The 15,101-nt window shown below is 42.3% G+C and overlaps 1 protein-coding gene across 13 annotated transcripts in view; it reads right to left on the bottom strand.

The window, feature by feature from the left end:
- Bptf (bromodomain PHD finger transcription factor) overlaps positions 1 to 15,101 on the bottom strand; it is a 106,755-nt gene that overhangs the window by 38,180 nt on the left and 53,474 nt on the right. For all 13 annotated transcript variants that reach the window (XM_021634297.2, XM_021634298.2, XM_060386517.1 and 10 more), the window contains 7 exons: positions 14,190 to 14,377; positions 12,237 to 12,592; positions 11,654 to 11,785; positions 6,115 to 6,244; positions 5,411 to 5,549; positions 4,048 to 4,227; positions 273 to 2,562 (listed from right to left, as the gene is read on the bottom strand). In XM_021634297.2, coding sequence (XP_021489972.1) covers positions 273 to 2,562; positions 4,048 to 4,227; positions 5,411 to 5,549; positions 6,115 to 6,244; positions 11,654 to 11,785; positions 12,237 to 12,592; positions 14,190 to 14,377 — 3,415 coding nt within the window. The remainder of the gene's footprint in view (positions 1 to 272; positions 2,563 to 4,047; positions 4,228 to 5,410; positions 5,550 to 6,114; positions 6,245 to 11,653; positions 11,786 to 12,236; positions 12,593 to 14,189; positions 14,378 to 15,101) is intronic.

The raw sequence follows: 15,101 nt of genomic DNA, 5'->3' as shown, positions 1-15,101 counted from the left end.
TTTTCTTTCATGGAAGTTAAAATGGACATGCATGTTAAAAGAATCCGGTCTATTTCTGGAAAGTCCGTGGCTGCTGGGTAACTTTAGTATCAACGTACCACTGGCTGGCCATGCTAGCAACTTTCTGTATCTCCTTTCCATCACTAACCCTGGCCATTACACATGTGCTTCCTCTCTTCCGCCATCTCATTTTACTTAGAAATGAAATTAAAACAAAAACAAAAAATGCTCTTTACAAAGCCCACCCCCCAGTAACGTTTTAAAGTACATACCTCCATGTGATACCAAAGGTTGGTCTAGGAGAAGGATATGGCCATATATCCAACGCAGGTTTTGCATTATAATTAAAGTAAGGGACTTCTCGGATCCCTCCTTTCCTGGCCAGCTTTTTCAAGTCATCGCTGGGCAACACGAATATGCTCTTTTTGCTGCTCTTGGTAACGAATTTCCTGTAGGATGGCAGGGCTGTTCCTGAGCGGGTCTTCCTGGGTCTTGAGAACTTCATGAGCTTTACTCTGTCTCTTGTGGAGTACTCTTTGCTCACTGTCATAGATGTCACCAGTGTGCTTCCTGCAGTGGTCAGGGAGTCCGTCACGGTCGTGGTGACCACGGTCTTGCTCTGCTCCTTTACAGAGATGGTGTCCACACCACTGTCTGTGCAGGGCGTGCAGAGCTTTGTCACAGTGGTAGTGGTAGTTGTGACAGTGGATCTGGCACAGTTCTCTGTGGAAGAAACCACAGTTTGCTTGTCCCCCTTTGCTACCTTAATGACAGTTTTTGATTCTGTGGCAACCGTGGACGTCATTGTGGTGACTTCTGTGATGACCGTTTTCCTTCTGGATTCTCCATTGACATTCTCATCGTTGCTGGAGGACAGACCATTTTCATCCATCAAGTCCTCACTAAGGGTAGAGTCCTCTGTCCTAACAGGGGATGGAGTAGCCTTCTTACCCTCTGGACCATCCGTTTCCATGTCTTCCACCTGGTTTAATGAGCTACATTCTGAATGAGGGGCTGGGGGTATGGTTACCTGTGTACTGTCAGGCGCTTTGGTGGCTAGTAAGACATGGAGGCCATCTTGGTGATTCCCTTTGGCATCTGAAGAACTCAGTGAATGTGAGTTGGTTTCTGAACTGTTCTGTTCATTGAAATCTTCCATGATGACGTCACCATTGACGACCGGCTTCACAGCAGATTCTTTAACAGCCAGTGACTTGACATTTCCAGGGATGGCTTTATTGATATTATTGACCTTTGGTTCAGCAGTACCACTCACAGCTTTACTGTCAGAGCCATCCTTCACACACTGCCCCTTGAGATAACCTTTAGTTTTACTCTCTTTGCCATTTATTTGAAATTTATTTGCCTTCTGTCCTTTCTTTTCAGACTCTCTATTTTCATTATTCTTTTTGTCAGTGGTATGTTTTAGGCTTGTTTGGTCAGTGCATTTGTTAACTGGTCTCTCATCCAGCTTTTGGTTCTGGACTGTTTTCTTACCATTTGATTCAGTTACCTTACCCTGTAGTTTGTCTTCACAATTTTCGGTGGATTTAGAAAGTAACTCACATTTTGACGGCTCTACACTATGAACACCTTGGTCTGGAGTTATAAACTGCTCACTGCTATTCTGAACAATCATGTCTTCTTCACTACTACCCTGAACACACACAGTATCAGAACTATTTTCCAAAGTGCTATTATATTTAGAGTCACAACCTCCTTTCCCATCGAAGTCCGATGCTTTTGGTGAGGACCGGGCATCTCTGTCAATGGTACTTTCAGGTACTGATGCAGGCAATGTGCTCTTGGAAGAAGACACAATGCTGCTGCTATCTTCCTGTGAGGGTGGTTTCTTGCTCTGATAGATGAAATTGCCAGCATCATCTGCCCTGGTTGGTGTAGAGTCATCAATGAAAGAGTCACTTCCTTTTGTTTTAGTTTGACTCAGCTCCAGTCCCTTACTGGCAGGTTCAGAGATACTGGTATCTAGGTCACTGTCAACAGAGTTCTGTCTCTGACAGTCTGGCCCTGGACTCTGAGTGGAGACATCATCTAATACTTGATCTTTTGGATACAGTTTGTTTGTGCTGGGACTAGGACCACTGATGCCAAGAACCAAGGACTCACTTTGTGAGCAATCCTGGCCCACGTCTGCAGGGCTAGCCTGACTTGGACTGGGGGTTTGTTCCTGTCTAAGCAAGTCACCCCGACATCCTTCGATTGCTTTTGTGGATATTGGGGATTCAGAGGAGCTTTTCAAAGCGCCTGTGGGGGACTTGCCTACCCCCTTCAGGCCGCTCTCCAGCTTTAACTTTTCAAGGCGCTGTTTCTCTTCCAGTGTAAACTGTCGAATCCTCCGTTCCAGAAGTCCGTCCAACTTAGAGGATTTTGTTTTCTTTTTGTAACTAGTCCTTAGATGAAACCCCTCACTGACATTGACCACGTCCACTTGCGTGCTCTCCTGACAGTCCACATGTGACTCTGTTTTCACATTATCATCGATCTCCATTGGTTCTTCCTTGAAGGACTTGTCATTATCAGAATCTAAAAGTTCTTTTACATCTGTAAATTAAAGACATTGATAAATACGTAATTTTTACTTTGAAATGAGGAATTCATGAGACTATTTTCATTTCTAGAAGTATCTACTTTTGTTATTTTTACTTAAAAATAGGTCATGGACACTGTTAAATTGTAAATAGAATTTAAAAATAGATACACTTCAAATACCAGATGTTTCTGATTTTTGGTACCTAAATTGATGGGTTCTATGGTGGAAAATGACATTATGCCTGCAGGTATGGTCAGTTATCAACTGTGCTGCCCTTGAGGTGTGTTATCCAGCACTGCAGAGGTAGAAGCAGGTGTAGCTTGAGTTTGAGGACATGCTGGGCTACACAGCAAACTAATCTAAACAAAAAACCTAAGAATCATCTCTATTTTATTATTTGAGACTGACTGTCTCAACTGAACCCAGAGCTTACAAATACAACTAGTCTAGGTAGCAAGGCTCTGACTTCAAGTGCAAGAATTATAGGCAAGCCACCAATGCCCAAGTAAAGTGATATGTACATGGATTCTGGGAATATAAACTCCCAATCCTCATACTTAAGCTCCAACCACATGATCCAGTATGCCACCTCTCTAGTTGCTTATGTGAAAGAAAACAAAACAAAACAAAGCAAAAAAAACACAAAAAAACAACAAACAAACAAAAACAAAACAAAACAAAAAAACAAACAAGTTTAAAACATTTTTATTTATATATACCTCACTGGTCCTCAAGTTTCTCAAAAGCTTAAATATGGTGTTTCCATTCAATCCAGCAATTCCACTCCTTGATATACCACTAGGAAGTAAAAACCTGTATCTACAGAAATACCTGTCCACAGAGCTGCTAAGATGGGTCACTGGGTAAAGGCTTCCTGTTAAGTGTGTGAGGATCTGAGTTTGATCCCTGGAACCCACAAAAATTAAGTAAACTTAATGTTTAAAAACAAAAAACAAAAACACTCAAACATTAGCTGGTTATGGTGGCACCTTTAATCCCAGTACTCAGGAGGCAGAAGCAGGTAGACAGCTCTACGTTCCAGGCCAGGCTGATCCACACAGTGAGTTCCAGGCCAATCAAGAGTTACACAGTGAGTCCCTTTCACAAATAAACAAACAAACAAACAGACAGAAAAGGCCCAATTATTCATTGATCAATGACTAGACAGATGAGTTGTGGTCTACCAACGCAGTGTAGTTGAATATGCTCCAAAGTGGATTAAAGGAGAACAACAGATTGCCTGATTACATTGAAATGAAATGTCTAAAACAAGACAAATACACAGAGAATAGACGGATGGGGCGGGATCAGCAAGCAACTTCCTTTAGCATGATGAAAACGTTGTCAAATTGTCCTCAACGCTGAACAAGTCTGTGACCAGCTACAGCACTTACAGATTGGCAGGGTGATTTACCCGTTCCATGAACCAGGCTGACATGAGAGGGCACGTGGCCCAGGGCGCTCCTGACCCTGCCATCCCTCCTGACCCTGCTTACCTTGCTCCTTCTTCTCAGGCACCTTGGAGAGCTCCATTGCACTATCGTCTGCTCCAGCTGTAGCACTTGCATCTTTTGCCTCACCTTTCTCAGAATCACACTCTGTCTTAATTTTTTTTGGACTTCGTGGACTTTTTCTTTTATCTGGTTCATCCTTATTTTCATCCGTATTATTTTTGGCTGAAAAGAATCACATGTGTGGCCACAGATATTCTGAATGTAAGTTTTTAAAAGATTTTTTTTATTTATGTGTATGCCTGTATGTCTGGATACGTATCTGAGCGCAGGTGCCCTGAGAGGCGAGAAGAGAAAATCAAAGTCCCTACAGGAAAGGGAGTTTGAGCTACTGAATGTGGGTGCTAGGATCCAAACTCTAGTTTCTGCAAGTGCCCTTAACCTTGGAGCCACTCCTACAGGCCCCTAACATTAGAACTGAATGTATTTAGTTCAGGTGAAGCCACCAAGTACTAAAATACAGAACTTTAAGTTGATGCTACAACAAGGCAGATAGCTCTTGAGGAATGACACTCAAGAATGACCTCTGACCTCAGCATACACAACACACACAATGGGGACACACTCTGAGCTTTACAACTCGGAATACTGGCATCCGTCAGAGGGCTCCTATTCATTCCCTGTCTGAGTTTATATAAATAATAACTCTGAGAATGTCAACTAGTACTGAATATAAGATCTTGGGGTGGTCGAACCAAAAAAAAAAAAATACAGGTTTTGAAAATAATATTGTAATTTCATGGCTGAGAATTTTTAAAAATTATTCTCTCTCGTTTTTCTTTCACTTTTCTTTCCGCTTGTTAACAGCACCTGAGGTTTTTTTCAGAGGACCTGGGTTCAGTTCCCAGAACCATGGCTAAATGTGGCCAACAGCTGTCTCTAACTCCAGGGCCAGGAGCCTTCATACCCTATTCCTGGTCTCCATGGGCACCAGGTATAAACATATGGTGCACACAGATGCATGAAGGCGGAACACTCATATACACGAAATATAAATAATCTCAAATACAAAAACTAGAGCTTCTAACAGTAAACCAAACCAGTAATTTCCCATATACTATAAAATCCTAAGAAATAACACCAATCAAAAGTGGTTCTATTAAGAGAAAAACTAAGCCACCAGTGGTAGTGCTGGCGGAGGTGGGGCAGGAAGGCAGTCTGTTGAATCTGAGGTCAGCCTGCACTATCGAGTGAGTTCTAGGACAGCCAGGACTATACAGAGAAACCCTGTCTTTAAAACAACAACAACAACATCAAAAGAGAAAATACAAACAAACCCAAACCTCCAGCAATGGAAACATTAAAGATTTTGTATTAGCGGGATCTATTAAAACAGTTGATGACTCACTTCCTTCAAAGGGCTTCCTGTAGTTCACATTAGTATTGCCAGGTAATTTTGGAAGAAACCTATAAACATGTGTTTTACTAATCCAGCTCCAGCCGCCATACCCTGTCACTCTGTATTCCTCTCCTTTTTGTTTCCAAACCTGGTAAAAATGAAAGTACAATGGTTACACAGCACCCAGAGCAAGAGAAGTATCTGTCAAACAAAGCTAACAATCAGGCAAACTGGACCAGAGAGATGGCAGAGCGGGGAAGGGCAGGCAGGCCCGTCATGCCTGATGACCCGAGTTTAATCCTTGGGACCCACACGATGGCAGCAAGAGAACCAACCCCTACAAATTATGCCGTGACTCTACATGTGCATGCTTTTCTCTCTCTCCCTGTCTCTCACATTCACATAAATAAAATTATAATAAAAGAATCATGCAAATTAATTAAAATTATTAAATAATTCAATTTTCAGTGGGAATCTAATTTTTTTTTAAGAATCTAAAAATTTTTGCAAGAACTTAACACTTTGTATTTTTATTGCTAGTTTCAACAAATTGGTCTCAAATTTTAAGAAAACATGCCTTACAAAAATTACAAGTGTTCACGACACCCTCACTAACTCACAATCACAACAAAAGTAAAGCAGAATGACTGCATTCAAATCTCCATGACAACACTCAGAAGTGGCATCCTGTCGCAGAGCACAGTGACAATTACCTGATGTTTCACTGGGAATGTGTATTTTACCCATGTGGCTTGCTGCATTGTTTCCTCCTCCTCTTGTTTTTTCTCCTTTTTTTTAACTTTCTCCTTTTCTTCCCTTTCAATTGATGTCATCCTGTGTAACCTGAGAATACATGGATTTAAAAAAAACCTATTTAATTAAAAAAACTATGTTTAATTTTGAAAAATAAACAAAAAAGATATGAAAGTAAAACTGAAAATTAGGACGAAACCCAGAGTGCTTAGTTACAACCCTACACCCCAGACACACTCCAATAGACAGGAGTAGGCAGATGAGCATTCCCTAGGAGAGATGAGAGCAGAAAACGAGTAGTGAAAAGGAACAGCCTTGCTAGACACCCGCCAAAAGAAACACTAGTGCTTTGTTCTTGTAGTGACCCATGCACAAGCCAGCACTTACGGATGTCTACTGCAGCCCATGACAAACAGAACTGAACCCACACAAGCCACGTAGACTATGGCTTTTAATCAGCAAAACCAGATACTCAGAGACCTTTCATGCCAGATTAAAGCACAGGCCTTGAGTATGCTGGGCAAGCACTAAGCTTTTTCACATCACAACACCTTTTTATTTTTTAATTTTTGGCTTTTCAAGACAGGGTTTCTTTGTATAGCCTTGGCTAACCTGGACTTGCTTTGTAGATCAGGCTGGCCTCAAACTCACAAGAGATCTGCCTGCCTCTGCCTCCTCACGTGCTGGGATTACAGTTGTTCGCCACCAAGCCCGGCACAGTACAATTTGTCAAATTAATAAAATTCAGGTGTGGTAGCAAAAGCCCCTCATTTTAGCACATGGGAGGCTGGATGCTCAAAGTTGAGGGCACAGCAGGCTATGTCATGACCATCTGCCCACTATACCGAGGAGGCTCTGTGCCCTGCTCTCACGCGGCTTCAGCACGCAGCTTCATCCTCTGCTCACTCGGACAACTGTGGGAGCTGTGAAGAGAAATACCTGGTCCCTGTCTCAGAACTAGGGAGTCAAGCCTCACTCAGCAACACACCTAACAGCCTCAGGCACAGGAGTTGGGTGTGGCTGTGCCACCACCAGCTGTTTCCATGGCTTCTGTCCTCCTGGGACCAGCTCCAGCTCAGAGGTTGAGCCATCACTGCTGCTGGAGCAGATGGCTCTGCTGACAATGAGCAGAAGAGCATCTGGGCCAGATGCCCAGCTTGGGCTCTTGGTTTCTGACTACAGGGAAACAGACCCTTTCTCACATTAACTAGGCTTTGCTTTCGTATGGTTCACTTGTAACGTGTGCTGAGTAAAATGCTATTGCTCTGGCTGCCACCAACAAAGTCTTCATGGGGAGAGGCAGCAAGACGAAGAAATCTGTAGTTCAGCTATGTCTGTAGGGCAAAACGTTCCTGGACACTACTGACGACTGGAGGCTCAAGACAGCCATGTCAGGACAGGACCACGCAGACCCAGTTCTCATTAACAACACCCTGGGGGTGCAGAGGTGACACATTTTCCTTCCACTCTCCATACTCATCCGAGCCCCAGACCAGGAGCATGAACTGTCAGCTCTACACCTAAGGTCCAGGCAGTGCCCTGAGTGCATTGTTATTGTAGAGATACAACATACAACACTGTGTGTCTTTAATCCTGAACATGGGGGTAGCCCTCTATGGCCCTCTCAGTGATAGGATAGAGAGACCAGAAGTCCCTGTGCTTGAAATGCTGATAGGATGAATCAAGGTGCACCTGGGCCTGCCATAAACCACAAACCCAGTCTACTGCCTCATACCGTTTTTTGAGGTTGAGTATCACACTTCAAAATTGCTGGGCATACTGGGAGGGAAACTGATCTCCAACGAGAGAAGTCACCATTCTGTCTCCAGCCTTTCACATCCATTTCCTGTACAATGCGTGTCCAGGTCCTTTGTTCTCTCACTGGACTATTAGCCCTTTTCCTCTACAAAAGGTCTCTGCCAACCCATGAAAATGTCCATTTATGGTACAATTATTTTCCCTCAGTTTGTTATCTCTCTTTTGCATTTGATAACAATAATGGTTTTCCACTCAAGAATTTTAAATACATGTGTCCAATTTTCTCCTCTATGGCACCTGGATTCTATATTTGTTTAAAAAGAAAAGTATCAGAACAAAAATATAAATTATTCCATGCTTTGTCTTTCTTCTATTAGCACTGAAGGTTTGTTTGGTTTTGTTCTGTCTTTTAATCTTGATCAATGAGGTCTGTTCCCTGAAACATGTCCTCTTTGCTTAATGATGCAATGTTGCACTGCTGAGCTTCTGTGGGTTTTAGGGATGATTTAAGGACTCCCTGAGAGCTCTGTTCTGCTTCTTCTGGACAGAAGGTATTTTGACCAAGTTTCTATATATGTAGCTCATGCTGGGTTCAAACTTAATTATCCATCCTCTACTACATAAAGGTTAAATTAAAGATGTGTGCACCTCAATTTAATATCTGTTCTTTAAATGAACATTTACTTATTCATTATTTAATGTGTAGGTGTAAGAGCCTGCATGAGTTTATGTGTACCTCATGTCTGTAGGGACCCATGGAGGCCAGAAAAAGGTACCAGACTGTGACTGGAGTTATGGCTAGTTGTTAGTCACTACCTGAGTGCTGGAAACTGAACTCAGGTCATGTGAAAGAGCAGACAGTGCTCTTAACCACTGAGGTGGCATCTCAAACCCTGTTTTGTTGTTGTTTATTTCCTGAGACAGGATCTCACGAATCCTTCCATGACCTCAAGCTCTGAATTCCTGATCCACCTGCCTCTGTGTCCCAAGTCCTGGCTTGTTACTTTCTGAGATAGGATCTCACCAAGCTCAGATCCTCACGGTTGGCAGCAGAAGCCTCTACCCACTAGACACAAGATTTTAACAAAATCCTTCCTTGTGTGTGTGCATATATTGTGTGTGTTTGGACCGTGAATGCCTATGTGTGTAGGCCAGAGGTGATCACAGCTGATCCCATAGAGAAAGCAAGTGTCGGTGGACTTCTCCGACACAAATGGAACATGTGTATCACTTCACTTCCCCGCATCTCAAGGAGGAGTAGAGGGCTGAGGAGGGCCACACCCTTCTGGACACAGCAGGGCCACTGCACTTACAAAATTACAGCAGCTGAGGAAAACCGAATGACATCAACCAGGCAACACTTCAGCATTTCAAGACCTTCTGGCCTTGTCCTTTCCCTGCAGTCCAGATAGGATATTACTAATTTGCCTTCACTGGCCTAAATCTTGCTATTGTAGAGCAGGATAACCTCAAATTCACAGAACTCTTCCTGCCTCTACCCCTCAAGTATCGAGATTGAAGGTGAGCATCATTACACCCAGCTTACCTTGTTCTTCTGACTCAGTTTTTCTTCCCTGTCTCCTGACCTCAAGCCCCTTCCCTCCCCCCACCAGACAAAGGTTCCCTGTGTAGCCTTGGCTGGTCTGGAACTTGCTCTGTAGACCAGGCTGGCCTCAAACTCATAGAGATTCTCCTGCTTCTACCCCCTGAGTGCTGGGATTAAAGGCGTGCACTACCACTGCCTGGCCTAATTTACAGTTTTATTACTGTTTTTTTGCTACATAAAACTTTCAATTATCTTACCAAATTCTACCCTCCAAAAATCCAACTACACATGAGTGGAATTTTATAGTAAGAGGAGAAAGACTGACATCACTAAGAAACTTACTCTTTTTGTGTTTTGCTTTTTGCTTTTAATTGCTTAGTTTGGGGACAGTATTGTTCTGTAGCCAAGGCCCACTCATTCTGTCAGGAACTATTATCAGTCCAGGCCTCAAACTCAAGGTGATCCTGCTGTCCCAGCCTCCCAAGTGCTACCACTACAGATGTGAGCCACCATACTTGGCTTTAAAACATTCTATAAAATAAAACATGTTTAAAGAAATGGAAAATAAATGCCTATTTCAAAAGTTAGAGGGTTATCCATTCCAGCAATCCCAGTAGGAAGACGGATAAGTTAAACTGACTCTTACTTTGTGCTTTAAATTGTTAGTAAGTAAATATATAAACACCAATCCCTTTTGGTGGTTTATCTTTTGGTTGAGACAAGGTCCTGTGATCCTCTTACCTCAGCTTCAGTGATGGAAGTAAAGAACTGGGTAACGAAACTGGAGAGAAGTTACACGAAGACATAAATAACGTGTTTATTTATTCAGCTTGAAGTTCTGGGAATAAAACCCAAAGTCTTGTGCAGATCTGGTGAATGTTTGGTCACTGAGCTATAGCCCACTCTTTGTAATAATTTTTAAAAATAATGTTATTTTTATTTATTTTCTAAGATGTGTCTGGGTACACAAGTACGCTTGCACATGTGCATGCATCTAGAGGCCAGAGGTGGACACAAGCGGTCTTACACATTTTTGTTATTACATTATTATTATTTTTTTAAAGGCAGGGCCTCTCAATGAACCTTGAGCTCACTTTCTCAGAAAGCCATCACCATAGGTCTGTTTCCCAAATATCTGATCCCTGGCAATGGGCTCACAGGTGTGTGCACCCCAACTGGGTATGTGTGGTGGAACTGAACTCTGCGCCTCTGAAAGGACAGCAAGGGCTCTTGTACGTGCTTCTATCCTGCTGTTCAAGGACACAGCTCTGAGTCTACTTGGTAGTCACTGACCTTTGGCCAGACATTCAAGGCTACAAAGAAAATGAGCCTGATCCTCAGCATAGTGTCAGAAACATTCTAGAATAAGTGCTTTTAAAATGTGGTTTCTTGAGCTCAACGATGAAGAGCAGTGGCTGCTCTTAACCTGGTTTGGGTCCTACAGCCTATACCGAACAACTGTCTAAAAGTCCAGCTCCGGGGGTTCTAATACCCTCTTATGGCCTCTGCAGAGACCAGGAATAACCATGAACAAACATACATGTAGGCAAAACACACACACACACAAGATGCTTTTCACTTGTAATGTCTTTAAATATGTATGGAAACTGGCAAGATGGCTCAGGGAATAAGGACACCTGTTAAGAATAAACTTCTCAGGCCGGATGGTGGTGTCCGCCCTTAATCCCAGCCACTTGGGAGACAGAGGCAGGAGGATCTCCAGGAGTTTGAGGCCAGCCTGGTCTATAGAGTAACTTTTAGGGAAGCCAAGGCTACAAGAGAGAAACTCTGTCTTAAAAATCCATAATAACAGTAATATAAAAAGAATAAACTTCTCTCTATCTATTCCCACCCGTGGCATGCACAAGTATACACACACACAAAAAATTTTAAAATAGTAAAAATATATTTGATCTCTTTACATCTTCATTACAGTCTTGCATCCTAAAAATTAATGGACATGAGGAAAGACAATCTATTCCCACCCGTGGCATGCACAAGTATACACACACACACACAAAATTTTAAAATAGTAAAAACATATTTGATCTCTTTATATCTTCATTACAGTCTTACATCCTAAAAATTAATGGACATGAGGAAAAGACAGTCTTTACTGTGATCTCTTGGGCTTTTCCATGATTACATCAGAAGTACCCAACACTCACCATTCCCAAGGCTCAGAAGTCACTCACCTGGTGTGTCCTAAAGACTCCCGCCATATTGGCAGCATTACAACCGGCTTCACTGCACACTCCAAAATTGCGAGGGCCAGTGCAAACTCCCTGGGTTTACTGCACATCTGGACAGCCTTGATCCAATTGGCCCTGCATTTCAGAGGAAGAAATCACCTCACTCAGCTGTTAGTAACTGAAAACACAGCAGCCACAGCCTACCACGACTCAGGTTTACAGCTCAAATTAGAAGGTGTTCTACATGGCAGGAGTAAACACAGAAGAACAGCGAGGATGACTAGCTCAGAGAAACGGAGACTTTATACCCCGGGAGCAACTCAAGGCAGCCTTCCAATTCCTTAACCTACAGTATCTTTTAACTTCGGTCTCCACTTACTCCAGGGATAAAATTCTGATACCCAAAGTTTTCCAAAGATGAGTGCTGCTTTAGTACCTCTGAACTACACACATATCTTCAGCTTCTGGCCCACTGTGACTTCACTGAACTCATTGGTGATAATATTTTAAGGGGCACACCTACTAAGGATCAATTTATGGATAGTTAGCATATTTACAGCAACACATTTACTGCAGTTTCCTTTACCTGTGTGAGGCCCAATTGGGGTGAAGAAAGGAAGAAGGGATGTTGCTTTCCAGCTGCGTGATGGTGAGCCTCAGCGTAGATATGGTCAGGACTTTGGAGCCGTGGACAGATCCATTCCACTTGAACTCCCCGGCGGGAGTGAGACAGAACTTGTGTGCAAGGTGCCTCCTCTTATCATGATCTTCCCTGTGCTGGTGCTTGTTCAGAGCAAATGAGTTGGTCGAGTACTGATTGTGGTAGACGCGATACTTCCCCTCTTGTCCCAGCTTAAAATAATTGCTGATGTTCCCTTTCATGACCACTTCCTTTTTGGCACTCAGGCGAGATACTTCTCCTTGGGAGTTAACTACCAGCACCTAATGAAAAAGTAAACACATCACGGTTTGTGGCCAAGATACAAATTTTGTCTGACAACTATCTTTCCGTGACTGTAACTGATCATTTCAAACAGGCAACAGCTTATGAATAAGCGACTGAAGTTTAAAAGTTAAACTTGGAGGTGGGGGAGAGATTTAAAAAAAGAAAAAGAAGCAAAATTTAAAGTGAGGGCTGGGTGTCTCATACTTTCATCCTAACACTCAGGAGGCTGACATGAGAAGACCATGAATTCATACCTAGCCACATAGCAAACTGACTCAGGGCAGGGGACATCAGAAACCGCTCAGTGAGTAAATGCACTTGCCACATAAGTCTGGTAACCCAACTTTAATCTCAATAACACAAGGTGGAAAGGGAATTAACTCCAAAGTTGTCTTTTGACAGCCTCTCATAAATCTGGGTGACTGTGTGCACACCTACACACTAATAAAATATAAGTTAAAAAAACAAAAGTAAAGCCAGGAGGTGGTGGTGAATGCCTTTAATCCCAGCACTTAGGAGACAGAGGCAAGGAGATCTCTGAGTTCAAAGCTAGACAAAGCTACACAGAAAAAAACCCATTTTGAAGGGGGGAAAAAAAAAGAACCCCTCCAAAATAAATAAATTGAAAAGTAAAAGTTAGTCATTTACAATCAAATAAGGAAAATACACTGCAGAAGAAAATGAGGTTAGACACCCCTGTGTACTTCATGGATCTCAGCTACACGAGCCTATTTATAACCCTATGAAGATTCTAACACACAGTTTAACGAACTAGCAGAGCATTACATACACCAACCCCTAAAAAGAAATGACTGAAAACCCTCGACTGTTGCTGTTTCCATTTCCAGTTTTGCCATAGGCCCTGGGGTCTTTCAAAGGTTTCCAAAAACTTGGGCTCAATCTTCCAGTGGAGGACAAGAACAATACTTGTGATGGGAGGGGTGTCGGGTTTAGACAGGGTCTTGGTACACAGCTCAACTGGCCTGCTTCTTAACAGTAGCTAGCCCAGGCTTGCCTCAAACTGGGCTTCAGGCTCCTTTAACAGTTCACAGCCCTGTGAATGACCATCTGAGAGACACTGCTGTCACCACTCTGCCCACAGCTGGCTGAAGAGAGACATTCAGTGTCAGTTTTGATCATGCTGATCAGCCAGGATTGCTTGCAAACAGTTCACTCTGCTCTCCCAAGGGCTCACTGGATTTCTAATAAATAGACTAAATTTGGGTATATAAATGTATTTACCATAATATGAGCCTAACGGTTTTGTTCTTGGTCCTCAACCACAAGAAAAAAAAAATACAATTCAAAACTAGGTCTATAAATTCCCTAAAGGAAATTTTAAAGATTTTTTTAAACCTATTTTAAAGATTTTAAGGTGCAATCCAATTCTAAATATTTATTTAATGTGTACCAACCTGTGGGTATTGGCACATGAGCGCACGTGCCCTTGGGGGCCACAGGTATCAGATCGCTTGGAGCTGGAGTTACTGACAGTTGGGAAGGGCAGCCAGTGCTTTTAACCTCTGGGCCATCTCCTGGTCCACAATTCTAACTATTCACAGTGCACAGAATTTTGTTTTAAATGGAACAAACCTCTTTGCCCTCCTTAAACAACTTGTTTGCTTCGTGGGCTGCGGCTGCCACCTGTTGGCTCTTCAGCTGACTGAGTTTGCTATCTGGGTTCCGCAATCTGGTGATGATCCGAGTGGAGCCAGATGCTCCTTTCCCAGCTCCAGGGGACTCGGCGATTTCTCCATTAGACTTCTCCAATCTGAAATCACCTATTATCAAATAAAAACGCCACGAAGTGATGCTGACAGGAAGAATAACTAAGAATGCCTTATTATCCAACACCCACATGACACATATATTTATAGAGTCCAAGAGAAGTAAGCAGATGAAGTCTTTTCATAGGCAAAGCAAATTTATCAATTCTTGAATATTCTCTTCCACAACAAACATCAAAAGCAAAATACCATGATACATTTATTATTTTACAGAAAACAGTAGTACCTGTTTTGAAACTGAAGAGGGCCCCCCCAAAACTTGCAAATAACAAACCTAACAACTCAAACGCATAAAAAAATGTTGCCTTCTATATCTGATATAGATTTGTATATTTAAAGGATAAAGTTAATTTTAGAAAGATTGCCCACTGAAGTTTACTTAAGAAACAATGATCTTAAATATTAAAGATAAGTGACAAATGAATTTTTCTCTATAAGTTACACAATTATCTGTGAAAACTCATTACAACAATTATTTTTAACATAATATGGATCTCTCAACATCTGCTTTATGACTTCATTTTTGATAGTGATAGCTTAAATGCCCAGAAGCAATTTCTGCTTTCTATATGCACAAATTTCACATTGGATAATGGACATACATACCCCAGCCATTCATCACCATGCATTTTCCAATGGCCAGAAAATTGAACAAGATCTGATTTTTAATTTAAAGCTTAAAAAAAGAAGCAGTGTAGCCCTGGTAAATCACTGATGG

The sequence above is a fragment of the Meriones unguiculatus genome, chromosome 7, assembly GCF_030254825.1.
Source record: "Meriones unguiculatus strain TT.TT164.6M chromosome 7, Bangor_MerUng_6.1, whole genome shotgun sequence".
NCBI lineage: Eukaryota > Metazoa > Chordata > Mammalia > Rodentia > Muridae > Meriones > Meriones unguiculatus.
This window is presented reverse-complemented; position numbering and strand designations above follow the sequence as displayed.